The following is a 27788-nucleotide window of genomic DNA, read 5'->3' on the forward strand; positions in this document are numbered from 1 at the left end:
AAGAGAACATTGGTTCAGCTACTCTGGACGACATTACGGACAGGCTTAGAGTCCTTAAACTAGCTAATTCATTCATTTCGGAGGCCGTAGTACATCTTACTAAACTTACGGCGAAGAATTCAGGATTCGCCATTCAGGCACGCAGGGCGCTGTGGCTAAAATCCTGGTCAGCTGATGTTACTTCTAAGTCTAAACTGCTTAATATACCTTTCAAAGGGCAGACCTTATTCGGGCCCGGGTTGAAAGAGATTATCGCTGACATTACAGGAGGTAAAGGCCATGCCCTGCCTCAGGACAAAGCCAAAGCCAAGACTAGACAGTCTAATTTTCGTTCCTTTCGTAATTTCAAAGCAGGAGCAGCATCAACTTCCTCTGCACCAAAACAGGAAGGAGCTGTTGCTCGCTACAGACAAGGCTGGAAACCTAACCAGTCCTGGAACAAGGGCAAGCAGACTAGGAAACCTGCTGCTGCCCCTAAAACAGCATGAATTGAGGGCCCCCGATCCGGGATCGGATCTAGTGGGGGGCAGACTTTCTCTCTTCGCCCAGGCTTGGGCAAGAGATGTTCAGGATCCCTGGGCGCTAGAGATAATATCTCAGGGATACCTTCTGGACTTCAAATACTCTCCTCCAAGAGAGAGATTTCATCTGTCAAGATTGTCAACAATCCAGACAAAGAAAGAGGCGTACAAGAGCTCTTGTTAATGGGAGTAATCCATCCAGTTCCACGATCGGAACAGGGACAGGGGTTTTACTCAAATCTGTTTGTGGTTCCCAAAAAAGAGGGAACTTTCAGACCAATCCTGGACTTAAAGATCCTAAACAAATTCCTAAGAGTTCCATCGTTCAAGATGGAGACTATTCTGACAATTTTACCTATGATCCAAGAGGGTCAGTACATGACCACTGTAGATTTAAAAGATGCTTACCTTCACATACCGATTCACAAAGATCATTATCGGTACCTAAGGTTTGCCTTCCTAGACAGGCATTACCAGTTTGTGGCTCTTCCATTCGGATTGGCTACAGCTCCAAGAATCTTCACAAAGGTTCTGGGTGCTCTTCTGGCGGTACTAAGACCGCGGGGAATCTCGGTAGCTCCATACCTAGACGACATTCTGATACAAGCTTCAAGCTTTCAAACTGCCAAGTCTCATACAGAGTTAGTGCTGGCATTTCTAAGGTCACATGGATGGAAGGTGAACGAAAAGAAAAGTTCACTCGTTCCACTCACAAGAGTTCCCTTCCTGGGGACTCTTATAGATTCTGTAGAAATGAAGATTTACCTGACAGAGGACAGGCTAACAAGACTTCAAAGTGCTTGCCGCACCCTTCATTCCATTCAACACCCGTCAGTGGCTCAATGCATGGAGGTAATCGGCTTAATGGTAGCGGCAATGGACATAGTACCCTTTGCACGCTTACACCTCAGACCACTGCAACTGTGCATGCTAAGTCAGTGGAATGGGGATTACTCAGACTTATCCCCTTCTCTGAATCTGGATCAAGAGACCAGAAATTCTCTTCTATGGTGGCTTTCTCGGCCACATCTGTCCAGGGGGATGCCATTCAGCAGACCAGACTGGACAATTGTAACAACAGACGCCAGCCTTCTAGGTTGGGGTGCCGTCTGGAATTCTCTGAAGGCTCAGGGACAATGGAGTCAGGAGGAGAGTCTCCTGCCAATAAACATTCTGGAATTGAGAGCAGTTCTCAATGCCCTCCTGGCTTGGCCCCAGTTGACAACTCGGGGGTTCATCAGGTTTCAGTCGGACAACATCACGACTGTAGCTTACATCAACCATCAGGGAGGGACAAGAAGCTCCCTAGCTATGATGGAAGTATCAAAGATAATTTGCTGGGCAGAGTCTCACTCTTGCCACCTGTCAGCAATCCACATCCCGGGAGTGGAGAACTGGGAGGCGGATTTCTTAAGTCGTCAGACTTTTCATCCGGGGGAGTGGGAACTTCATCCGGAGGTCTTTGCCCAAATACTTCGACGTTGGGGCAAACCAGAGATAGATCTCATGGCGTCTCGACAGAACGCCAAGCTTCCTCGTTACGGGTCCAGATCCAGGGATCCAGGAGCAGTCCTGATAGATGCTCTGACAGCACCTTGGGACTTCAGGATGGCTTACGTGTTTCAACCCTTCCCGTTGCTTCCTCGATTGATTGCCAGAATCAAACAAGAGAGAGCATCAGTGATTCTAATAGCACCTGCGTGGCCACGCAGGACTTGGTATGCAGACCTGGTGGACATGTCATCCTGTCCACCTTGGTCTCTACCTCTGAAACAGGACCTTCTGATACAGGGTCCCTTCAAACATCAAAATCTAACTTCTCTGAAGCTGACTGCTTGGAAATTGAACGCTTGATTTTATCAAGACGTGGATTTTCTGAGTCAGTTATTGATACCTTAATACAGGCTAGGAAACCTGTTACCAGAAAGATTTACCATAAGATATGGCGTAAATACCTATATTGGTGTGAATCCAAAGGTTACTCTTGGAGTAAGGTTAGGATTCCTAGGATATTGTCTTTTCTACAAGAAGGTTTAGAAAAGGGTTTATCTGCTAGTTCATTAAAGGGACAGATCTCAGCTCTGTCCATTCTGTTACACAAACGTCTGTCAGAAGTTCCTGACGTCCAGGCTTTTTGTCAGGCTTTGGCCAGAATTAAGCCTGTGTTTAAAACTGTTGCTCCACCATGGAGTTTAAACCTTGTTCTTAATGTTTTACAGGGCGTTCCGTTTGAACCCCTTCATTCCATTGATATAAAGTTGTTATCTTGGAAAGTTCTATTTTTAATGGCTATTTCCTCGGCTCGAAGAGTCTCTGAATTATCAGCCTTACATTGTGATTCTCCTTATTTGATTTTTCATTCGGATAAGGTAGTCCTGCGTACTAAACCTGGGTTCTTACCTAAGGTAGTTACTAACAGGAATATCAATCAAGAGATTGTTGTTCCTTCTTTATGCCCAAATCCTTCTTCAAAGAAGGAACGTCTACTGCACAACCTGGATGTAGTCCGTGCTCTAAAATTTTACTTACAGGCAACTAAGGAATTTCGACAAACGTCTTCTCTGTTTGTCATTTACTCTGGGCAGAGGAGAGGTCAAAAAGCTTCCGCTACCTCTCTTTCTTTTTGGCTTCGTAGCATAATTCGTTTAGCTTATGAGACTGCTGGACAGCAGCCTCCTGAAAGAATTACAGCTCATTCTACTAGAGCTGTGGCTTCCACTTGGGCCTTCAAGAATGAGGCCTCTGTTGAACAGATTTGCAAGGCTGCAACTTGGTCTTCGCTTCATACTTTTTCCAAATTTTACAAATTTGACACTTTTGCTTCATCGGAGGCTATTTTTGGGAGAAAGGTTCTTCAGGCAGTGGTTCCTTCTGTATAAAGAGCCTGCCTATCCCTCCCGTCATCCGTGTACTTTTGCTTTGGTATTGGTATCCCAGAAGTAATGATGACCCGTGGACTGATCACACTTAACAGAAGAAAACATAATTTATGCTTACCTGATAAATTCCTTTCTTCTGTAGTGTGATCAGTCCACGGCCCGCCCTGTTTTTAAGGCAGGTAAATATTTTTTAATTTATACTCCAGTCACCACTTCACCCTTGGCTTTTCCTTTCTCGTTGGTCCTTGGTCGAATGACTGGGAGTGACGTAGAGGGGAGGAGCTATATGCAGCTCTGCTGGGTGAATCCTCTTGCACTTCCTGTTGGGGAGGAGTAATATCCCAGAAGTAATGATGACCCGTGGACTGATCACACTACAGAAGAAAGGAATTTATCAGGTAAGCATAAATTATGTTTTTTTGGTTTCAGTACTCTGGACAGCACTTTTTTATTGGTGGATGAATTTATCCACCAATCAGCAAGGACAACCCAGGTTGTTCACCAAAAATGGGCTGGCATCTAAACTTACATTCTTGCATTTCAAATAAAGATAGCAAGAGAATGAAGAAAATTTGATAATAGGAGTAAATTAGAAAGTTGCTTAAAATGTCATGCTCAATCTGAATCACGAAAGAAAATTTTTGGGTACAGTGTCCCTTTAAAGGGATTTTGGAGTACTGGTTGTGATGCAGTATTTACTTATGGGAATTTAAGTCATAATCCCTCCACAGGTTTGTTATGGTAAGCTCAGTGGAGTGGTGCCTTCTCCATGTAAGTGCTTTTCACTCACATAGCCAACAGGCTATTTGTAGATACACTTTCATATATATCATAGCCAGAGACTTAAGTTAAAGTTACACATACACTTCAGTTCTTGTGGGGTTAAGGTGCTGCTTAGTACCTTACATATGTGCTATGGATTGAGTTCATTTTTCCCAGAGAACCGGTTTAAATACCTCAGAAGCTCTTATTATTCTACTTTTATTTAGGGTCACCTTCACTTTAAATTTCTGTTTTTATTATTTGTACTATTGCGGTCTTCAGTAGCGTTTTCAGTTTGTCTGGCTTTTGCTCTATGGGCACCGCAATTGAGAGTGCGAGCATTTTATTACTGCGTATCAGCCATTAAGGGAAAGCGTGCTCATTACAGTTAAGCGTGACAGGCATATGAAACCCAAAACATTTTTTCGGTTGATACAGAGCATACAATTTTTAAAAGTTTCCAGTTTACTTCTATAATCAAATTTGTTTTGTTCCCATGATTTTCAGTGTTGAAGAGATACCTAGGTATGCATCTGGAGAACTACATGGCAGGAAATAGTGCTGCCATGTAGTGCTCTTGTAATTAGATAACATTCTTGCAAAACTGCTGCCACATAGTGCTCCAGAAATGGGCCAGCTCCTAAGCATACATCCCTTTTCAACAAACTCTACAAATAGAATGCAGAAAAATTGGATAACAGAAGTTAGACAGTTGTTTAAAATTGCATGCTCTATCTGAGAAAATAAATTGGGTTTCATATGCCTTTAATGTTAAATGTTTACTTTACCGTTCCTTTAATTGTTGTGAACATTGGTTTTCAAACAACATTAACATTGCAATCCTAGTTAGATTTGGTAAGCCTTGGCCAGTGCTTTTACAAGGCTATTTAATCTTGGCATAGATTTCTTCTTTAGGGTTCTCAACAACCTTAAAATCTATAAGGCATTGCATGAGTGTGTTCTAATTTAAGGTAGTCTAAGTAAAATATCTACAATTATATTTTGGGTAATCTAAATTCCTAGTTTATGGTGCTGTTCATTAAGTTTTCCTTGTATGGTTACTTTGTAAAACCGTGTCATTGATTCCACTTATAAGATGAGCATCTTATTTTGTAATGAGTTTGCAAATAATTTTCTATTCAATGTATTTACTTGAATGAATTTATCTTTTGTAGGATGGCTCTACAATGCTTATCGAAGCAGCAAAGGGTGGACACACAAATGTTGTTTCCTATTTATTGGACTATCCAAACAACATTCTTGCTGTCCCTGCTACGGATCTATCCCAGATGACGCCACCATTGCAAGATCAACCTCAAGTAAGAGTTTGAAATTTCAACAAATGTTCAATTTGTTTAGGCAGTATGCATGATTTTTGATGTTGATATAAATGGAGTTTAAAATATTTTATCAATGCATAACAGGTTTGATACATTATTATAGCCAAGAGTTTGTCATTTTGGATGGACCGAAATTAAGGTCTCTTGATCCTATATTATGATTTTTTTCCCTTTTCTATTCTCTACTATTTGACACTACTGAAAATGACTTGTGAACAGCCCATCCATTTAATTTTAAAGGTATTTTTAATTTAGTCATAGAATTGCGTTAATTAAAAGTATCTGAAATAGTTTTGAGGGCTCAAAACTGTAAAATCATTTTTTTGTGTGCTTTTAGACCCTTTGTAAGGTCAACCATGCATAATTTTTTTTGGTTGCAGTTCAAGTTTCATCTTTTGTCTAGTAAATAATGTAGCTTTTCTGTTCTACGTCCAGTAATGATGATCTCTAAGTATTCTGATGTATAGAATGATGTAGAATTTTAAGTAGATCTACTATTTTAATATTAGCATGGCATCCATGATGGTCTTGTAGGTAGTGAATTGTGATATCTGAAAGAGATGATAGCAAATAAACACAAATGCAGCCAAGAGACTGTCTTTCTGTGAACAATCTTAATTAACTGATTTTATAGTGTTTGAGCACATCTTTGTCGCAGCCTGAACTGAATTGAAGATGTTGTGATGACTGGCATCACTCATGCATATGTACAGTCCATGTCAGCTGTACTTCCTGGATTTTTTTTTTTTATTATAAGAAAACCAGTCTCTTAGAGTATTCCATTTCTTTCACATGACAAAGAACATTTATTTCTCCAACATTGGTGTGTCCGGTCCACGGCGTCGTCCTTACTTGTGGGATATTCTCTTCCCCAACAGGAAATGGCAAAGAGTCCCAGCAAAGCTGGTCACATGATCCCTCCTAGGCTCCGCCCACCCCAGTCATTCTCTTTGCCGTTGCACAGGCAACATCTCCACGGAGATGGTTAAGAGTTTTTTGGTGTTTAAATGTAGTTTTTATTCTTCTATCAAGTGTTTGTTATTTTAAAATAGTGCTGGTATGTACTATTTACTCTGAAACAGAAAAAGGATGAAGATTTCTGTTTGTAAGAGGAAGATGATTTTAGCAGACAGTAACTAAAATCGATTGCTGTTTCCACACAGGACTGTTGAGATGAAGTAACTTCAGTTGGGGGAAACAGTTAGCAGACTTTTCTGCTTAAGGTATGACTAGCCATATTTCTAACAAGACCATGTAATGCTGGAAGGCTGTCATTTCCCCTCATGGGGACCGGTAAGCCATTTTCTTAGTTAAACATAAAAGAATAAAGGGCTTCAAAAAGGGTTTAAAAACTGGTAGACATTTTTCTGGGCTAAAACGATTGCTTTACTAGGCATATTATGCAGATTCTAACTAATAATTGGTATTATAATATTGGGGAACGTTTAGAAAAACGGCAGGCACTGTGTTGGACACCTTTTTCAGATGGGGGGCCTTTCTAGTTATAGACAGAGCCTCATTTTCGCGCCATTAATGCGCAGTTGTTTTTGGAGAGCAAGGCATGCAGATGCATGTGTGAGGAGCTAAGAATCACTGAAAAAGCTTATAGAAGGCGTCATTTGGTATCGTATTCCCCTCTGGGCTTGGTTGGGTCTCAGCAAAGCATATAGCTGGGACTGTATAGGGGTTAAATGTAAAAACGGCTTATTTTAAGGGTTAAAGCTCTGAAATTTGGTGTGCAATACTTTTAATGCTTTAAGACACTGTGGTGAAATTTTGGTAATTTTTGAACAATTCCTTCATACTTTTTCACATATTCAGTAATATAGTGTTTTCAGTTTGAAATTTAAAGAGACAGTAACGGTTTTATTTTAAAACGTTTTTTGTGCTTGGTTGACAAGTTTAAGCCTGTTTAACATGTCTGTACCATCAGATAAGCTATGTTCTATATGTATGAAAGCCAATGTGTCTCCCCATTTAAATTTATGTGATAAGTGTGCCATAGTGTCCAAACAAAGTAAGGACAGTAATGCAACAGATAATGATATTGCCCAAGATGATTCCTCAAATGAGGGGAGTAAACATGATACTACATTATCCCCTAATGTGTCTACACCAGTTTTGCCCACACAGGAGGCCCCTAGTACATCTAGTGCGCCAATACTTATTACCATGCAACAATTAATGGCTGTAATGGATAACTCCATAGCAAATCTTTTATCCAAAATGCCTACTTATCAGAGAAAGCGCAATTGCTCTGTTTTAAACACTGAATAGCAGGAGGGCGCTGATGATATTTGTTCTGACATACCCTCACACCAATCTCAAGGGGCCATGAGGGAGGTTTTGTCTGATGGAGAAATCTCAGATTCAGGAAAAATTTCTCATCAAGCTGAAACTGATGTTGTGACATTTAAATTTAAATTAGAACATCTCCGCGCACTGCTTAAGGAGGTGTTATCTACTCTGGATGATTGTGACAATTTGGTAATTCCAGAGAAATTATGTAAGATGGACAAGTTCCTAGAGGTTCCGGTGCCCCCCGACGCTTTTCCTATACCCAAGCGGCATAGTAATTAAAGAGTGGGAAAGGCCCGGCATACCTTCCCCCCCCCCTATATTTAAGAAATTATTTCCTATAGTCGACCCCAGAAAGGACTTATGGCAGACAGTCCCCAAGGTCGAGGGGGCGGTTTCTACTCTAAACAAACGCACTACTATTCCTATCGAAGATAGTTGTGCTTTCAAAGATCCTATGGATAAAAAATTAGAGGGTTTGCTTAAAAAGATTTTTGTACAGCAAGGGTTCCTTCTACAACCAATTTCATGCATTGTTCCTGTCACTACGGCAGCGTGCTTCTGGTTCGAGGAACTAGAAAAGTCGCTCAGTAGAGAATCTTCGTATGAGGAGGTTATGGACAGAGTTCAAGCACTTAAATTGGCTAATTCTTTTGTTTTAGATGCCGCTTTGCAATTAGCTAGATTAGCGGCGAAAAATTCAGGGTTTGCTATCGTGGCGCGCAGAGCGCTTTGGCTAAAGTCTTGGTCAGCGGATGTGTCATCCAAGACAAAATTGCTTAACATTCCTTTCAAAGGTAAAACATTATTTGGACCAGATTTGAAAGAGATTATTTCAGACATCACTGGAGGAAAGGGCCACGCCCTCCCACAGGATAGGTCTTTTAGGGCTAAAAATAAGCCTAATTTTCGTCCCTTTCGCAGAAACGGACCAGCCTCTAATTTTGCATCCTCTAAGCAAGAGGGTAATACTTCACAACCCAAACCAGCCTGGAAACCAATGCAAGGCTGGAACAAGGGTAAGCAGGCCAAGAAGCCTACCACTGCTACCAAAACAGCATGAAGGGATAGCCCCCGATCCGGAACCGGATCTAGTGGGGGGGCAGACTCTCTCTCTTTGCTCAGGCTTGGGCAAGAGATGTTCAGGATCCTTGGGCGCTAGAAATAGTTTCTCAAGGTTATCTTCTGGAATTCAAGGAACTACCCCCAAGGGGAAGGTTCCACAGGTCTCAATTATCCTCAAACCAAATAAAGAGACAGGCATTCTTACATTGCGTAGAAGACCTGTTAAAGATGGGAGTGATACATCCAGTTCCAATAAAAGAACAAGGAATGGGATTTTACTCAAATCTGTTCGTAGTTCCCAAAAAAGAGGGAACATTCAGACCAATTTTGGATCTGAAGATCCTAAACAAATTTCTCAGGGTTCCATCGTTCAAAATGGAAACCATTCGAACGATCCTTCCCACCATCCAGGAAAGTCAATTTATGACCACCGTGGATTTAAAGGATGCGTACCTACATATTCCTATCCACAAGGAACATCATCAGTTCCTAAGGTTCGCTTTTCTGGACAAGCATTACCAGTTTGTGGCACTTCCATTCGGATTAGCCACTGCTCCGAGAATTTTCACAAAGGTACTAGGGTCCCTTCTAGCGGTTCTAAGACCAAGGGGCATTGCAGTAGTACCTTACTTGGACGACATCCTAATTCAAGCGTCGTCCCTGTCAAAAGCAAAGGCTCATACGGACATCGTCCTAGCCTTTCTCAGATCTCACGGATGGAAGGTGAACAAAGAAAAAAGTTCTCTGTCCCCGTCAACAAGAGTTCCCTTCTTGGGAACAATAATAGATTCCTTAGAAATTAGGATTTTTCTGACAGAGGTCAGAAAAGCAAAACTTCTAAGCTCTTGTCAAGTACTTCACTCTGTTCCTCGTCCTTCCATAGCGCAGTGCATGGAGGTAATAGGTTTGATGGTTGCAACAATGGACATAGTTCCTTTTGCACGAATTCATCTAAGACCATTACAACTGTGCATGCTCAAACAGTGGAATGGGGATTATACAGACTTGTCTCCGATGATTCAAGTAGATCAAAAGACCAGAGATTCACTCCGTTGGTGGCTGACCCTGGACAATCTGTCACAGGGAATGAGCTTCCGCAGACCAGAGTGGGTCATTGTCACGACCGACGCCAGTCTAGTGGGCTGGGGCGCGGTCTGGGAATCCCTGAAAGCTCAGGGTTTATGGTCTCGGGAAGAGTCTCTTCTCCCGATAAACATTCTGGAACTGAGAGCGATATTCAATGCTCTCAAAGCTTGGCCTCAACTAGCAAAGGCCAAATTCATAAGGTTTCAATCAGACAACATGACGACTGTTGCATATATCAATCATCAGGGGGGAACAAGGAGTTCCCTGGCGATGAAAGAAGTGACCAAGATAATTCAATGGGCGGAGGATCACTCCTGCCACTTGTCTGCGATCCACATCCCAGGAGTGGAAAATTGGGAAGCGGATTTTCTGAGTCAGACATTCCATCCGGGGGAGTGGGAACGCCATCCGGAAATCTTTGCCCAAATAACTCAATTATGGGGCATTCCAGACATGGATCTGATGGCGTCTCGTCAGAACTTCAAGGTTCCTTGCTACGGGTCCAGATCCAGGGATCCCAAGGCGACTCTAGTAGATGCACTAGTAGCACCTTGGACCTTCAACCTAGCTTATGTATTCCCACCGTTTCCTCTCATTCCCAGGCTGGTAGCCAGGATCAATCAGGAGAGGGCCTCGGTGATCTTGATAGCTCCTGCGTGGCCACGCAGGACTTGGTATGCAGACCTGGTGAATATGTCATCGGCTCCACCATGGAAGCTACCTTTGAGACAGGACCTTCTTGTTCAGGGTCCATTCTAACATCCGAATCTGGTATCCCTCCAACTGACGGCTTGGAGATTGAACGCTTGATTTTATCAAAGCGTGTGTTTTCAGATTCTGTAATAGATACTCTGATTCAGGCTAGAAAGCCTGTAACTAGAAAAATTTACCATAAAATATGGAAAAAATATATCTGTTGGTGTGAATCCAAAGGATTGCCATGGAACAAGATAAAAATTCCTAAGATTCTATCCTTTCTACAAGAAGGTTTGGAGAAAGGATTATCGGCAAGTTCTCTAAAGGGACAGATTTCTGCTTTATCTGTCTTACTACACAAACGACTGGCAGCTATGCCAGATGTTCAAGCATTTGTTCAGGCTCTGGTTAGGATCAAGCCTGTTTACAGACCTTTGACTCCTCCCTGGAGTTTAAATCTAGTTCTTTCAGTTCTTCAAGGGGTTCCGTTTGAACCCTTACATTCCGTAGATATTAAGTTACTATCTTGGAAAGTTTTGTTTTTGGTTGCAATCTCTTCTGCTAGAAGAGTTTCAGAGTTATCTGCTCTGCAGTGTTCTCCTCCTTATCTGGTGTTCCATGCAGATAAGGTGGTTTTGCGTACTAAGCCTGGTTTTCTTCCTAAAGTTGTTTCTAACAAAAATATTAACCAGGAGATAGTTCTACCTTCTTTGTGTCCGAATCCAGTTTCAAAGAAGGAGCGTTTGTTACACAATTTGGACGTTGTCCGTGCTCTAAAATTCTATTTAGAGGCTACTAAAGATTTCAGACAAACATCATCCTTGTTTGTTGTTTATTCTGGTAAAAGGAGAGGTCAAAAAGCGACTTCTACCTCTCTTTCCTTTTGGCTTAAAAGCATTATCCGTTTGGCTTATGAGACTGCCGGACGGCAGCCTCCTGAAAGAATCACAGCTCACTCCACTAGGGCTGTGGCTTCCACATGGGCCTTCAAGAACGAGGCTTCTGTTGACCAGATATGTAAGGCAGCGACTTGGTCTTCACTGCACACTTTTGCCAAATTTTACAAATTTGATACTTTTGCTTCTTCGGAGGCTATTTTTGGGAGAAAGGTTTTGCAAGCTGTGGTGCCTTCCGTTTAGGTGACCTGATTTGCTCCCTCCCTTCATCCGTGTCCTAAAGCTTTGGTATTGGTTCCCACAAGTAAGGATGACGCCGTGGACCGGACACACCAATGTTGGAGAAAACAGAATTTATGCTTACCTGATAAATTACTTTCTCCAACGGTGTGTCCGGTCCACGGCCCGCCCTGTTTTTTTTAATCAGGTCTGATGAATTATTTTCTCTAACTACAGTCACCACGGTATCATATGATTTCTCCTATATATATTTCCTCCTGTCCGTCGGTCGAATGACTGGGGTGGGCGGAGCCTAGGAGGGATCATGTGACCAGCTTTGCTGGGTCTCTTTGCCATTTCCTGTTGGGGAAGAGAATATCCCACAAGTAAGGATGACGCCGTGGACCGGACACACCGTTGGAGAAAGTAATTTATCAGGTAAGCATAAATTCTGTTATTTGTTTTTTCAGAGCTACAATCTGGTATTTAGATACCTTTTTGTATTCTTTTGTTAGACCCTTTTTAGATCCAGATAAAGACAAATTCCAGCAGGGCTTGGAATCATCTTACCTGTATCAATATATACAACGAAAGTGGAGTCAGAAAAAATCAGGTTTGCCCTCAAACATTGTGGAACTCTCAAAATAACTTTTTTTTTTTTTTTTTTGCAGAGAGAAGCAGGGTGGATTTGATTTAAATCAAACTGATTTAATTCACGATTTAAAACACTAGTCAGTAAGGCTTTACTTAAATCATAGTTTTCTACATAAAGACTAATTCTTGCTGGTATTATAACTTTAATATGCAAGTAGATGAAGATTTTTAGAATAACAACTTTTCATATTAGTTTTTTTATCCCCAGTTTAATAGGTTAATCAATATAATTCATATTTGGACAACTTTTCTGTTGTACTTAGGAAGGAGAAAAATAATCATTACCTTAATAATAACAATTTAAATAGATTTATTCAACTGAAACAATAACATTACAGCATATGTTATTTGCTTAAACAAACATCCATGTTTGTTAACTAATTTGGCTAAACAAAATATATATATTTTAAGAAACTTAGACTGTCAGCCCAGCCTGCACATGAAAAACTTAAATACTGTCCTCTGTAGCTCACTCGTCATCTTCAGCTTCTTCTTTGTTCATAATCTGGAAAAGAAAAACAAGCTTTCCTGCTTTATCAGGTCCCAAACGATTTCTCAATTTAGAATGAATGAGTCCAAAGGAAGAGAATATTCTTTCAACGCCTGCAGAAGAAGCTACTGCTGTTAAAAGTGAAATCATTACTTGAACAGTCTCTAAATCCAAGTGCTTAAAGGGCCATTAAACCCAACAAAATTCTTTCACGATTCAGATAGAGAATACAATTTTAAACAACATTCCAATTGACTTCTATTATCTAATTTGCTGCAATCTTTGTATATACTTTGTTAAAGAAATAGCAATGCACATTGGTGAGCCAATCACGAGGCATCTATGTGCAATCACCAATCAGAAGCTACTGAGCCTATCTAGATATGTGAGAGTTGTACTAAAGAGCGCAGGAAGGTACACCAAACTCCTAAAATTACCTATGAGTTCCTAACTAGGTAGCAAAGATGAACATGAAAAATAATAAAAGTAGATAGGAGCGCTAAAAGCTAAAGGTGATATTGTGAATTATCGTTGAGACTTATTACAAATAGAAATTAAAACAGAGTAAATAAATGTCTAAATAAACACAGATTTATTCACATTAAGTGATATGTAAAAACGGACGTCTCCGTAAATAAAAAGAAAAGTTACAAGATAGTTGCCACCATTTGATATATGACTAAACTTGAATTGCAGAGTTCACAATAACAGTAAGGATAGTCCAATTCCACACTGAAATCTCAATCGGAAGTTGGTTTGCTAGCAAAACAGGGGCTTACCCAGACGAGTGCACATTCAGTCTTCTCTGTGACTAGTTGTACGGCCGTAATGACGTCACTATTGAGGGCGCTGTCCCAAACACACCTGATTGGTGTAGATGCGAAAGGGAATCACCTTGAGACCTCTGAACAATTGGTATTAAAAGATCCACAAACCCTGGGATCACCGCTTTCAAGACTTGTACCCAATAAATCACATTGTCTGTCACCACCATCACATGCCTAACTAGCTGCACATTCTCTGGCACAAGATGACGTGAGCTCAGCAGGTGACAAGGTGACAGCCCAAGGAATGAGACTTGAGTCCAACAGCTCTCACCTCTCGAGAGGTGAGAGCTGTTGGACTCAAGTCTCATTTCTTGGGCTGTCACCTTGTCACCTGCTGAGCTCACGTCATCTTGTGCCAGAGAATGTGCAGCTAGTTAGGCATGTGATTTATTGGGTACAAGTCTTGAAAGCGGTGATCCCAGGGTTTGTGGATCTTTTAATACCAATTGTTCAGAGGTCTCAAGGTGATTCCCTTTCGCATCTACACCAATCAGAAGGTGTGTTTGGGACAGCGCCCTCAATAGTGACGTCATTACGGCCGTACAACTAGTCACAGAGAAGACTGAATGTGCACTCGTCTGGGTAAGCCCCTGTTTTGCTAGCAAACCAACTTCCGATTGAGATTTCAGTGTGGAATTGGACTATCCTTACTGTTATTGTGAACTCTGCAATTCAAGTTTAGTCATATATCAAATGGTGGCAACTATCTTGTAACTTTTCTTTTTATTTACGGAGACGTCCGTTTTTACATATCACTTAATGTGAATAAATCTGTGTTTATTTAGACATTTATTTACTCTGTTTTAATTTCTATTTGTAATAAGTCTCAACGATAATTCACAATATCACCTTTTAGCGCTCCTACCTATCTAGAAATGCTTTTCAGGAAAGAATATCAAGAGAATGAAGCAAATTAAATAATAGAAGTAAATTAGAAAGTTGTTTAAAATAGTATTCTCTATCTGAATCATGAAATAAAAAAATGTGAGTTTAATGTCCCTTTAAGTGACTTCCACCAGTTCACTGGTGTGACTTTCTTTAAAATATCTTCAGCAAACATATATTTCTTGAATGGTTCCCCCTTAGCTTTGAAGTTTATTATAGTTGGCATTACAGATGGATGATTGCTGGATACCCATGTCATAGCTAACTCCTCTTCCTCAGCACTTAAGTTTTGACCCTGATACTGGATATTGACAATATTTGCCAAAACATGAGCTGGAGACAGTGCTTGTCCCAAATCCGATTTAAATCCAAAAAATCCGATTTAAATCCAAAAAATCCGATTTAAATCCAAAAAATCCGATTTAAATCCAAAAAATCCGATTTAAATCCAAAAAATCATTGATTTGTATCCACCCTGGAGTGAAGCAATAAAGATACTTATAAATGACAGCTGTATCTTGCATAGTTTTCCATGAGTAGTTAAAGTTAGAGGGTCCTGAGAAGTAATTCCATTTTTTTCAGGGCCCTAAAAGTTTGATATAACAGAAGTTCCTGCAAATCTGAACTAGAAATTATATATATATATATATATATATATATATATATATATATATATATATATATATATATATATATATATATATATATATATTTTACTTACGTATCAACTAAATTCGCAGCTCAACGATAATGTAGAAAAAATTTTCTACAAAATATTACAGATTGCATATTTCAGCAATTATCAAGTCCCCTGTTTCTTCAGCTGATTCCCATGTTTTCAGTCAATTGGAGTGTCAGTGTGAGTGTTTTTTCTCCCTCAGATGTGGGACTCTAAAAACTGATATTTTTTCTTTCATGAAGGTGGTGAGAGTCCACGATCCATTACTCCTGGGAATTATATTCCTGGCCACTAGGAGGAGGCAAAGAGCCCAAAACCTCATGAGCCCTTAAAACCCCTCCCACTTTACTAGAGACTTGTCTTAGTCTTTGCAGTAGGAAGGTGCTCTAGATTTTTTTAGAGAAGGTTTCTCAGACCAATTTGAGGCGCTGTTTCCCCTCGGATTGCTACAGTCTGGAAAGAGGGATGTCTGGAGTTTGGGTAGTGGCATATGTGTGTGTATATAGAGATAGCTATAAATAGAGAAATCTATATAGGAGTTGAGGTTGAAACACGTGAGTGTCCATTTGGCTATATTTTATTGAACTTTTTCAAGGTTTTTTTTTTTTTTAACATACTACACCAGAAAGGAGCCCTTCCCTCTTCTGTTACAGATTTTCTTTGGAAGCTCTCCTGTCTCCGGGTGGATTCTATTTGCTCTTTTGGGATTAGGCTGCGAGTGAAGGATAAACCTTTTTTACTCTCCTCTTATTCATTCTTGATTGGTTTGGGACTAAATAGGGGAGACCTGCAACTTCAGGACATTACTGGTACTCCAAATTTTGGGACTACTGTATTTTCTCATTGTTCTGATGAGATATGTAGATATGTGTATGTATGTATATATATATATATATATATATATATATATATATATATATATATATATATATATATATATATATATATATATATATATATATATATATATATATATATAATGTAGAGAGACTGTAGAGAGAGATATAAATATCTCTCTATATGAGAGAGAGATGTGAACATATATGTGTGTGTGTATGTATATACACTCACCGGCCACTTTATTAGGTACACCGGTTCAATTGCTTGGTAACACAAATTGCTAATCAGCCAATCACATGGCAGCAACTAAATGCATTTAGGCATCTAGATGTGGTGAAGACGACTTGCTGAAGTTCAAACCGAGCATCAGAATGGGGAAGAAAGGGGATTTAAGGGACTTTGAACAAGGCATGGTTGTTGGTGCCAGACGGGCTGGTCTGGGTATTGGACATCAGTTCTTTTGTCGTTTCCGATTCACTCTTGCCCACTTGGCAGGGCTTTGAGTATTAGGCTTCGGAGGTGGTGGATCTCAGAATGAGTGGAGGTTCCAGTCCTAAGGATATGCAGGTTGTGGATATTTAATCTGCTTCTCTGATGGTGATGGTTTTATTGTCTTTCATTATGTGAGGAGCAAAGGGAAATCCCCATTTATATTTTATTTGATGTTTTCTCAAAAATGTTGTCAGAGGGCGTAGAAGACTTCTTCGTTAAAGTGTTCTGAGGCTGAGATCTTGATAAAATTGTTTTATATTGCCCTGAAACTTGAAGGTGGGGTTGTTTCTGGAGGATTGTAGGATTTTCTCTTTGTCCCGAAAGAAAGTTAGCTTGATTATGACGTCTTGGTGTGGGAGTCTCCCTTTGGTTTCACCTTTAGAGCTCTGTGCCCTTTCAATGTCGTAGTCGGTGACTTCTGTTGTTGAAGGTATGACTGGAGTTCATTGTTGGTGATCGACTCAGGAACTTCTTTAAGGCTGATATTGTTTCTACAGCTCCTGTTCTCCAGATCTTCCACTTTATCCTGCAATTCTGAAAGATTGTTGTTGAAGTGAGAGAGTCTGAGACTGTGGTCAGGTCTTCTGTAATAGCCTCTCTGTGTTCTTCCAATGTTTCAAACCTGTCTCCTAGGTTGGCAATATCTGATCTGATCTCAGTAAGGCTTGAAGTAACTGCTGTGTGCATAGTCTATCTTTCTCTTGTAAGGTGTATCCAGTCCACGTATCATCCATTACTTGTGGGATATTCTCCTTCCCAACAGGAAGTTGCAAGAGGATCACCCACAGCAGAGCTGCTATATAGCTCCTCCCCTAACTGCCATACCCAGTCATTCTCTAGCAACTCTCGACAAGCATGGAGGTAGTAAGAGAGAAGTGGTGAAAAGTAGTTATTTTTTTCTTCAATCAAAAGTTTATTTTTAAATGGTACCGGAGTTGTACTATTTTGTCATAGGCAGAAAATAGAAGAATAATCTGCCTGTGATCAATATGATCTTAGCAGGTTGTAACTAAGATCCATTGCTGTTCTTACACATAACTGAAGAGAGAGGTAACTTCAGCTGGGGAATGGCGTGCAGAGTATCCTGCTATGAGGTATGTGCAGTTATTTTTTTTTTCTAGAGATGTAAATGCTAGAAAATGCTGCTGATACCAGATTTATGTAAGGTAAGCCTGAATACAGTGATTTAATAGTGACTGGTATCATGCTTACTTTCAGAGGTAATACTCTTATAGATTTGCAATATAAAACATTTGCTGGAATGTTTAAGCGTTTTTATATATGCTTTGGTGATAAAACTTTATTGGGGCCTAGTTTTTTTCCACATGGCTGGCTTAAATTTGCCTAGAAACAGTTTCCTGAGGCTCTCCACTGTTTTAACATGAGTGGGAGGGGCCTAATTTAGCGCTTTATTGCGCAGTAACTTTTACAGACTGAGACATCCAGCTTCCTCCAGGAGTCCCCTGAATGCTATAGGACCTCTCTAAAGGGCTCTTAGGCCTTCCAAAGTCGTTTGTTTGGGAAGGTAGGGCCACAGCAGAGCTGTGGCAGTTTGTTGTGACTGTTACAAAAACGTCTATCGTTTTTTTGATCCGTTTTCTTTCATGTAATTAGCAAGAGTCCATGAGCTAGTGACGTATGGGATATACATTCCTACCAGGAGGGGCAAAGTTTCCCAAACCTTAAAATGCCTATAAATACACCCCTCACCACACCCACAAATCAGTTTTACAAACTTTGCCTCCTATGGAGGTGGTGAAGTAAGTTTGTGCTAGATTCTACGTTGATATGCGCTCCGCAGCAGGTTGGAGCCCGGTTTTCCTCTCAGCCTGCAGTGAATGTCAGAGGGATGTGAGGAGAGTATTGCCTATTTGAATGCAATGATCTCCTTCTACGGGGTCTATTTCATAGGTTCTCTGTTATCGGTCGTAGAGATTCATCTCTTACCTCCCTTTTCAGATCGACGATATACTCTTATATATATATATATATATACCATTACCTCTGCTGATTTTCGTTTCAGTACTGGTTTGGCTTTCTACAAACATGTAGATGAGTGTCCTGGGGTAAGTAAGTCTTATTTTCTGTGACACTCTAAGCTATGGTTGGGCACTTTTTTATAAAGTTCTAAATATATGTATTCAAACATTTATTTGCCTTGACTCAGGATGTTCAACATTCCTTATTTTCAGACAGTCAGTTTCATATTTGGGATAATGCATTTGAATCAATCATTTTTTCTTACCTTAAAAAATTTGACTTTTTCCCTGTGGGCTGTTAGGCTCGCGGGGGCTGAAAATGCTTCATTTTATTGCGTCATTCTTGGCGCAGACTTTTTTGGCGCAAAATTTTTTTCTGTTTCCGGCGTCATACGTGTCGCCGGAAGTTGCGTCATTTTTGACGTTCTTTTGCGTCAAAAGTGTCGGCGTTCCGGATGTGGCGTCATTTTTGGCGCCAAAAGCATTTAGGCGCCAAATAATGTGGGCGTCTTATTTGGCGCTAAAAAAAATATGGGCGTCACTTTTGTCTCCACATTATTTAAGTCTCATTATTTATTGCTTCTGGTTGCTAGAAGCTTGTTCACTGGCATTTTTTTCCCATTCCTGAAACTGTCATTTAAGGAATTTGATCAATTTTGCTTTATATGTTGTTTTTTCTATTACATATCGCAAGATGTTCCACGTTGCAACTGAGTCAGAAGATACTTCAGGAAAATCGCTGCCCAGTGCTGGAGCTACCAAAGCTAAGTGTATCACTTTTGGTATCTCTTCCTTCAGCTGTTGTTTGTATTAAATGTTATGACAAACTTGTTAATGCAGATAAAATTTCCTTTAGTACTGTTACATTACCTGTTGCTGTTCCGTCAACATCTAATATTCAGAGTGTTCCTGATAACATAAGAGATTTTGTTTCTAAATCCATTAAGAAGGCTATGTCTGTTATTTCTCCTTCTAGTATACATAAAAGTCTTTTAAAACTTCTCTTTTTTGAGATGAATTTTTAAATGAACATCATCATTCTGATACTGATAATGGTTCTTCTGGTTCAGAGGTTTCTGTCTCAGAGGTTGATGCTGATAAATCTTTGTATTTGTTCAAGATGGAATTTATTCGTTCTTTATTTAAAGAAGTATTAATTGCATTAGAAATAGAGGATTCTGGTCCTCTTGATACTAAAACTAAACGTTTAAATAAGGTTTTTAAATCTCTTGTAGTTATTCCAGAAGTGTTTCCTGTCCCTGATGCTATTTCTGAAGTAATTTCCAGGGAATGGAATAATTTGGGTAATTCATTTACTCCTTTTAAAACGTTTTAAGCAATTATATCCTGTGCCATCTGACAGATTAGAGTTTGGGACAAAATCCCTAAGGTTAATGGGGCTGTCTCTACTCCTGCTATATTTTTAGCGGATGTTGCTGCAGCTTCAACTTTTTGGTTAGAAGCTTTAGCGCAACAAGTAACAGATCATAATTCTCATAGCATTATTATTCTATAACATGCTAATTATTTTATTTGTGATGCCATCTTTGATATCATTAGAATTGATGTCAGGTATATGTCTCTAACTATTTTAGCTAGAAGAGCTTTATGGCTTAAAACTTGGAATGCTGATATGTCTTCTAAGTCAACTTTGCTATCCCTTTCTTTCCAGGGTAATAAATTATTCGGTTCTCAGTTGGATTCTTTTATCTCAACTGTTACTGGAAGGAAGGGAACTTTTTTACCACAGGATAACAAATCTGAGGTAAATTTAGGTCTAATAATTGTTTTTCGTTCCTTTTCATCACAACAAGGAACAAAAGCCTGATCCTTCGTCCTCAGGAGTGGTATCAGTTTGGAAACCTTCTTCACTTTGGAATATATCCAAGCCTTATAGAAACCCAAAGCCAGCTCCTAAGTCCCCCATGAAGGTGCGGCCCTCATTCCAGCTCAGCTGGTATGGGGCAGTTTACGTTCTTTTCAAGAAATTTGGATCAATTCCGTTCACAATCTCTGGTTTCAGAACATTGTTTCAGAAGGGTACAGAATTGGCTTCAAGTTAAGGCCTCCTGTAAAGAGATTTTTTTCTTTCCCGTGTCCCAGTAAACCCAGCAAAGGCTCAAGCATTTCTGAAATGTGTTTCAGATCTAGAGTTGGCTGGAGTAATTATGCCAGTTCCAGTACAGGGGCTGGGGTTTTATCCTATCTCTTCATTGTACCAAATAAGGTCAATTCCTTCAGACCAGTTCCGGATCTATCAATATTGAATCGTTATGTAAGGATACCAACATTCAAGATGGTAGCTGTAAGGACTATCCTGCCTTTTGTTCAGCAAGGGCATTATATGTCTACAATAGATTTACAGGATGCATATCTGCATATTCCGATTCATTCAGATCACTTTTAGTTTCTGAGATTCTCTTTTTTAGACAAGCATTACCAGTTTTGTGGCTCTACCGTTTGGCTTAGCATCAGCTCCAAGAATTTTTACAAAGGTTCTCGGTGCCCTTCTGTCTGTATTCAGAGAACAGGGTATTGGTATTTCCTTATTTGGACGATATCTTGGTACTTGCTCAGTCTTCACATTTAACAGAATCTCATACGAATCGACTTGTGTTGTTTCTTCAAGATCATGGTTGGAGGATCAATTTACCAAAAAGTTCTTTGATTCCTCAGACAAGGGTAACCTTTTTAGGTTTCCAGGTAGATTCAGTGTCTATGACTCTGTCTTTGTCAGACAAGAGAAGTCTAACATTGATATCAGCTTGTCAAAACCTTCAGTCACAATCATTCCCTTTGGTAGCCTTATGCATGGAAATTTTAGGTCTTATGACTGCTGCATCGGACGCGATCTCCTTTGCTCATTTTCACATGCGACCTCTTCAGCTCTGTATGCTGAACCAATGGTGCAGGGATTACACAAAGATATCTCAATTAATATCTTTAAAACCGATTGTACGACACTCTCTGACGTGGTGGACAGATCACCATCGTTTAGTTCAGGGGGCTTCTTTTGTTCTTCCGACCTGGACTGTAATTTCAACAGATGCAAGTCTTACAGGTTGGGGAGCTGTGTGGGGGTCTCTGACGGCACAAGGGGTTTGGGAATCTCAGGAGGTGAGATTACCGATCAATATTTTGGAACTCCGTGCAATTTTCAGAGCTCTTCAGTCTTGACCTCTGAAGAGAGAGTCGTTCATTTGTTTTCAGACAAACAATGTCACAACTGTGGCATACATCAATCATCAAGGAGGGACTCACAGTCCTCTGGCTATGAAAGAAGTATCTCGAATTCTGGTTTGGGCGGAATCCAGCTCCTGTCTAATCTCTGCGGTTCATTTCCCAGGTATAGACAATTAGGAAGCGGATTATCTCAGTCGTCAAACGTTGTATCCGGGCGAATGGTCTCTTCACCCAGAGGTATTTCTTCAGATTGTTCAAATGTGGGAACTTCCAGAAATAGATCTGATGGTTTCTCATCTAAACATGAAACTTCCCAGGTATCTGTTCAGACCCCGGGATCCTCAGGCGGAGGCAGTGAATGCATTATCACTTCCTTGGAAGTATCATCCTGCCTATATCTCTCCGCCTCTAGTTCTTCTTCCAAGAGTAATCTCCAAGATTCTGAAGGAATGCTCGTTTGTTCTGCTGGTAGCTCCAGCATGGACAGATTCTTTTTCGGATGGCCTTTTGCCAACTGTGGGCTCTTCCGTTAAGACCAGACCTTCTGTCGCAAGGTCCGTTTTTCCATCAGGATCTCAAATCTTTAAATTTAAGGGTATGGAGATTGAACGCTTGATTCTTGGTCAAAGAGGTTTCTCTGACTCTGATCAATACTATGTTACAGGCTCGTAAATCTGTATCTAGAGAGATATATTATAGAGTCTGGAAGACTTATATTTCTCTTCTTACTTATAGTCTCTTCTCATAATTTTTCCTGGCATTCTTTTAGAATTCCGAGAATTTTTTTTACAGTTTCTTCAGGATGGTTTAGATAAAGGTTTGTCCGCAAGTTTTTTGACAGGATAAATCTCTGCCCTTTCTGTTCTTTTTCACAGAAAGATTGCTAATCTTCCTGATATTCATTGTTTTGTACAAGACTTGGTTCGTATAAAACCTGTCATTCAGTCAATTTCTCCTCCTTGGAGTTTGAATTTGGTTCTGGGGGCTCTTCTAGCTCCTCCTTTTGAACCCATGCATTCATTTGGACATTAAACTTCTTTCTTGGAAAGTTTTGTTTCTTTTGGCCATCTCTTCTGCCAGAAGAGTCTCTGAATTATCTGCTCTTTCTTGTGAGTCTCCTTTTCTGATTTTTCATCAGGATAAGGCGGTGTTGCGAAATTCTTTTGAATTTTTTCCTAAGGTTGTGTATTCTAACAACATTAGTAGAGAAATTGTGGTTCCTTCATTATGTCCTAATCCTAAGAATTCTAAGGAGAAATCATTGCATTCTTTGGATGGTGTTAGAGCTTTGTTATATTTTGTTGAAGCTACTAAGTCTTTCCGAAAGACTTCTAGTCTATTTTTCATCTTTTCTGGTTCTAGAAAAAGCCAGAAAGCTTCTGCTATTTCTTTGACATCTTGGTTGAAATCTTTAATTCATCATGCCTATGTCGAGTCGGGTAAAACTCCGCCTCAAAGGATTACAACTCATTCTACTAGGTCAGTTTCTACTTCCTGGGCGTTTAGGAATGAAGCTTCGGTTGATCAGATTTGCAAAGCAGCAACTTGGTCCTCTTTGCATACTTTTACTAAATTCTACCATTTTGATGTGTTTTCTTCTTCTGAAGCAGTTTTTGGTAGAAAAGTACTTCAGGCAGCGATTTCAGTTTGAATCTTCTGCTTATGTTTTCATTAACTTTATTTTGGGTGTGGATTATTTTCAGCAGGAATTGGCTGTCTTTATTTTATCCCTCCCTCTCTAGTGACTCTTGCGTGGAAAGATCCACATCTTGGGTAGTCATTATCCCATACGTCACTAGCTCATGGACTCTTGCTAATTACATGAAAGAAAACATAATTTATGTAAGAACTTACCTGATAAATTAATTTCTTTCATATTAGCAAGAGTCCATGAGGCCCACCCTTTTTGTGGTGGTTATGATTTTTTTGTATAAAGCACAATTATTCCAATTCCTTATTTTATATGCTTTCGCACTTTTTTCTTATAACCCCACTTCTTGGCTATTCGTTAAACTGATTTGTGCTTGTGGTGAGGGGTGTATTTATAGGCATTTTAAGGTTTGGGAAACTTTGCCCCTCCTGGTAGGAATGCATATCCCATACGTCACTAGCTCATGGACTCTTGCTAATATGAAAGAAATGAATTTATCAGGTAAGTTCTTACATAAATTATGTTTTTTGAACTAAGGGGTTAATCATCCATTTGCAAGTGGGCGCAATGCTCTGTTAGCTTATTATACACACTGTAAAAATTTCGTTTGATTTACTGCTTTTTTCACTGTTTTTCAAATTCTGACAAAATTTGTTTCTCTTAAAGGCACAGTACGTTTTTAATTTTTGCTTGTTAACTTGATTTAAAGTGTTTTCCAAGCTTGCTGGTCTCATTGCTAGTCTATTAAACATGTCTGACATAGAGGAAACTCCTTGTTCATTATGTTTAGAAGCCATTGTGGAACCCCCTCCTTAGAATGTGTACCAAATGTACTGATTTCACTTTAAGTAATAAAGATCATATTCTGTCTTTAAAAAATTTATCACCAGAGGAATCTGACGAGGGGGAAGTTATGCCGACTAACTCGCCCCACGTGTCAGCCCCTTTGACTCCCGCTCAAGGGACTCACGCTCAAATGGCGCCAAGTACATCTAGGGCGCCCATAGCGTTTACTTTACAAGACATGGCGGCGGTCATGGATAATACACTGTCAGCGGTATTATCCAGACTACCTGGGTTTAGAGGAAAGCGAGACAGCTCTGGAGTTAGAAGAAATACAGAGCATACTGACGCTTTAAGAGCTATGTCTGATACTCCCTCACAATATGCAGAAGCTGAGGAAGGAGAGCTTCTTTCTGTGGGTAATGTTTCTGACTCAGGGAAGATGATTCAACCTGATTCTGATATGTCTACATTTAAATTTAAGCTTGAACACCTCCGCGTATTGCTCAGGGAGGTTTTAGCTGCTTTGAATGACTGTGATACAATTGCAGTGCCAGAGAAATTGTGTAGATTGGATAAATACTATGCAGTGCCGGTGTGCACTGATGTTTTTCCAATACCTAAAAGGTTTACAGAAAATATAATAAGGAATGGGATAGACCAGGTGTGCCGTTCTCTCCCCCTCCTATTTTTAAGAAAATGTTTCCAATAGATGCCACCACACGGGACTTATGGCAGACAGTCCCTAAGGTGGAGGGAGCAGTTTCTACCGTAGCTAAGCGTACTACTATCCCTGTCGAGGACAGTTGTGCTTTCTCATATCCAATGGATAAAAAGTTAGGTTACCTTAAGAAAATGTTTATTCAACAAGGTTTTATTCTACAGCCCCTTGCATGCATTGCCCCAGTCACTGCTGCTGTGGCTTTCTGGTTTGAGTCTCTGGAAGAGGCTTTACAGGTAGAGACTCCATTTCATGACATACTTGACAAGCTTAGAGCACTTAAGCTAGCCAATTCTTTTGTTTCTGATGCCATTGTTCATTTGACTAAACTAACGGCTAAGAATTCTGGATTTGCTATTCAGGCGCGCAGGGCGCTATGGCTTAAATCATGGTCAGCTGACGTCACTTCAAAGTCTAAGCTGCTTAACATTCCCTTCAAGGGGCAAACCCTATTCGGGCCTGGTTTGAAGGAGATCATTTCTGATATCACTGGAGGAAAAGGTCATGCCCTTCCTCAGGATAGGTCCAAATCAAGGGCCAAACAGACTAATTTTCATGCCTTTCGAAACTTCAAGGCGAGTGCTGCATCAACTTTCTCTAATGCAAAACAAGAGGGAACTTTTGCTCAGTCCAAGTCGGTCTGGAGAGTGGAGACCTAAGCAGACCTGGAACAAAGGTAAGCAGGCCAAAAAGCCTGCTGCTGCCTCTAAGACAGCATGAAGGAACGGCCCCCTATCCGGTAACGGATCTAGTAGGGGGCAGACTTTCACTCTTCACCCAGGCTTGGGCAAGAGATGTCCAGGATCCCTGGGCGTTGGAAATTATATTCCAGGGATATCTTCTGGACTTCAAAGCTTCCCCTCCAAAAAGGGAGATTTCACCTTTCACAATTATCTGCAAACCAGATAAAGAGAGAGGCATTCTTACACTGTGTTCAAGACCTCCTAGTTATGGGAGTGATCCATCCAGTTCCAAAGGAGGAACAGGGACAGGGATTTTACTCAAATCTGTTTGTGGTTCCCAAAAAAGAGGGAACCTTCAGACCAATTTTAGATCTCAAGATTTTAAACAAATTCCTCAGAGTTCCATCATTAGAGATGGAGACTATTCGTACCATCCTACCTATGATCCAGGAGGGTCAATATATGACTACAGTGGATTTAAAGGATGCTTATCTTCACATTCCGATACACAAAGATAATCATCGGTTTCTCAGGTTTTCCTTCCTAGACAGGCATTACCAGTTTGTAGCTCTTCCCTTTGGATTAGCTACAGCCCCAAGAATCTTTACAAAGGTTCTGGGGTCACTTCTGGCGGTCTTAAGACCGCGGGGCATAGCAGTGGCCCCTTATTTAGACGACATCCTGATACAGGCGTCAAATTTCCAAATTGCCAAGTCTCATACGGACATAGTTCTGGCATTTCTGAGGTCGCATGGGTGGAAGGTGAACGAAGAAAAGAGTTCTCTATCCCCTCTCACAAGAGTCTCCTTTCTGGGAACTCTAATAGATTCTGTAGAAATGAGGATTTACCTGACAGAGTCCAGGTTATAAAAACTTCTAAATAACTGCCCTGTTCTTTATTCCACTTCTCGCCCTTCGGTGGCTCAGTGTATGGAAGTAATCGGCTTAATGGTAGCGGCAATGGACATAGTGCCGTTTGCACGCCTACATCTAAGACCGCTGCAACTCTGCATGCTCAGTCAGTGGAATGGGGATTACACAGATATGTCCCCTCTACTAAATCTGGATCAAGAGACCAGGGATTCTCTTCTCTGGTGGCTATCTCGGGTCCATCTGTCCAAAGGTATGACCTTTCGCAGGCCAGATTGGACAATTGTAACAGATGCCAGCCTTCTAGGCTGGGGGGCAGTCTGGAACTCCCTGAAGGCTCAGGAATCGTGGACTCAGGAGGCGTCACTCCTTCCAATAAACATTCTGGAACTGAGAGCGATATTCAATGCTCTTCAGGCTTGGCCTCAGCGACAATGAGGTTCATCAGATTTTAGTCGGACAACATCACGACTGTGGCTTACATCAACCATCAACCTAGCGATGTTAGAAGTCTCAAAGATAATTCGCTGGGCAGAGATTCACTCTTGCCACCTATCAGCTATCCATATCCCAGGTGTAGAGAACTGGGAGGCGGATTTTCTAAGTCGACAGACTTTTCACCCGGGGGAGTGGGAACTCCATCCGGAGGTGTTTGCACAATTGATTCATCGTTGGGGCAAACCAGAACTGGATCTCATGGCGTCTCGCCAGAACGCCAAACTGCCTTGTTACGGATCCAGGTCCAGGGATCCCAAGGCGACGCTGATAGATGCTCTAGCAGCACCTTGGTCTTTCAACCTGGCTTATGTGTTTCCACCGTTTCCTCTGCTCCCTCGTCTGATTGCCAAAATCAAGCAGGAGAGAGCATCTGTGATCTTGATAGCGCCTGCGTGGCCACGCAGGACTTGGTATGCAGATCTGGTGGACATGTCATTGTTTCCACCATGGACTCTGCCGCTGAGACAGGACCTTCTACTTCAAGGTCCTTTCAACCATCCAAATCTAATTTCTCTGAGACTGACTGCCTGGAGATTGAACGCTTGATTTTATCAAAGCGTGGCTTCTCCAAGTCAGTCATTGATACCTTAATTCAGGCACGAAAGCCTGTCACCAGGAAAATCTATCATAACATATGGCGTAAATATCTTTATTGGTGTGAATCCAAGGGTTACTCATGGAGTAAAGTCAGGATTCCCAGGATATTATCTTTTCTCCATGAAGGATTGGAAAAAGGATTGTCAGCTAGTTCCTTAAAGGGACAGATTTCTGCTCTGTCTATTCTTTTGCAC

The 27788-nt window shown here is 40.6% G+C and overlaps 1 protein-coding gene across 1 annotated transcript in view; it reads left to right on the forward strand.

Annotated features, from left to right (window-relative positions):
• The window catches only part of ANKHD1 (ankyrin repeat and KH domain containing 1), a gene marked incomplete in the record, with an annotated part of 1187903 nt that overhangs the window by 279796 nt on the left and 880319 nt on the right, over positions 1-27788 (forward strand). The window contains 1 exon segment of the mRNA XM_053717232.1: positions 5338-5481. Within this exon segment, the coding sequence (XP_053573207.1) occupies positions 5338-5481 (144 nt within the window).

Source organism: Bombina bombina, chromosome 6 (assembly GCF_027579735.1).
Source record: "Bombina bombina isolate aBomBom1 chromosome 6, aBomBom1.pri, whole genome shotgun sequence".
In the NCBI taxonomy this organism is placed as follows: domain Eukaryota; kingdom Metazoa; phylum Chordata; class Amphibia; order Anura; family Bombinatoridae; genus Bombina; species Bombina bombina.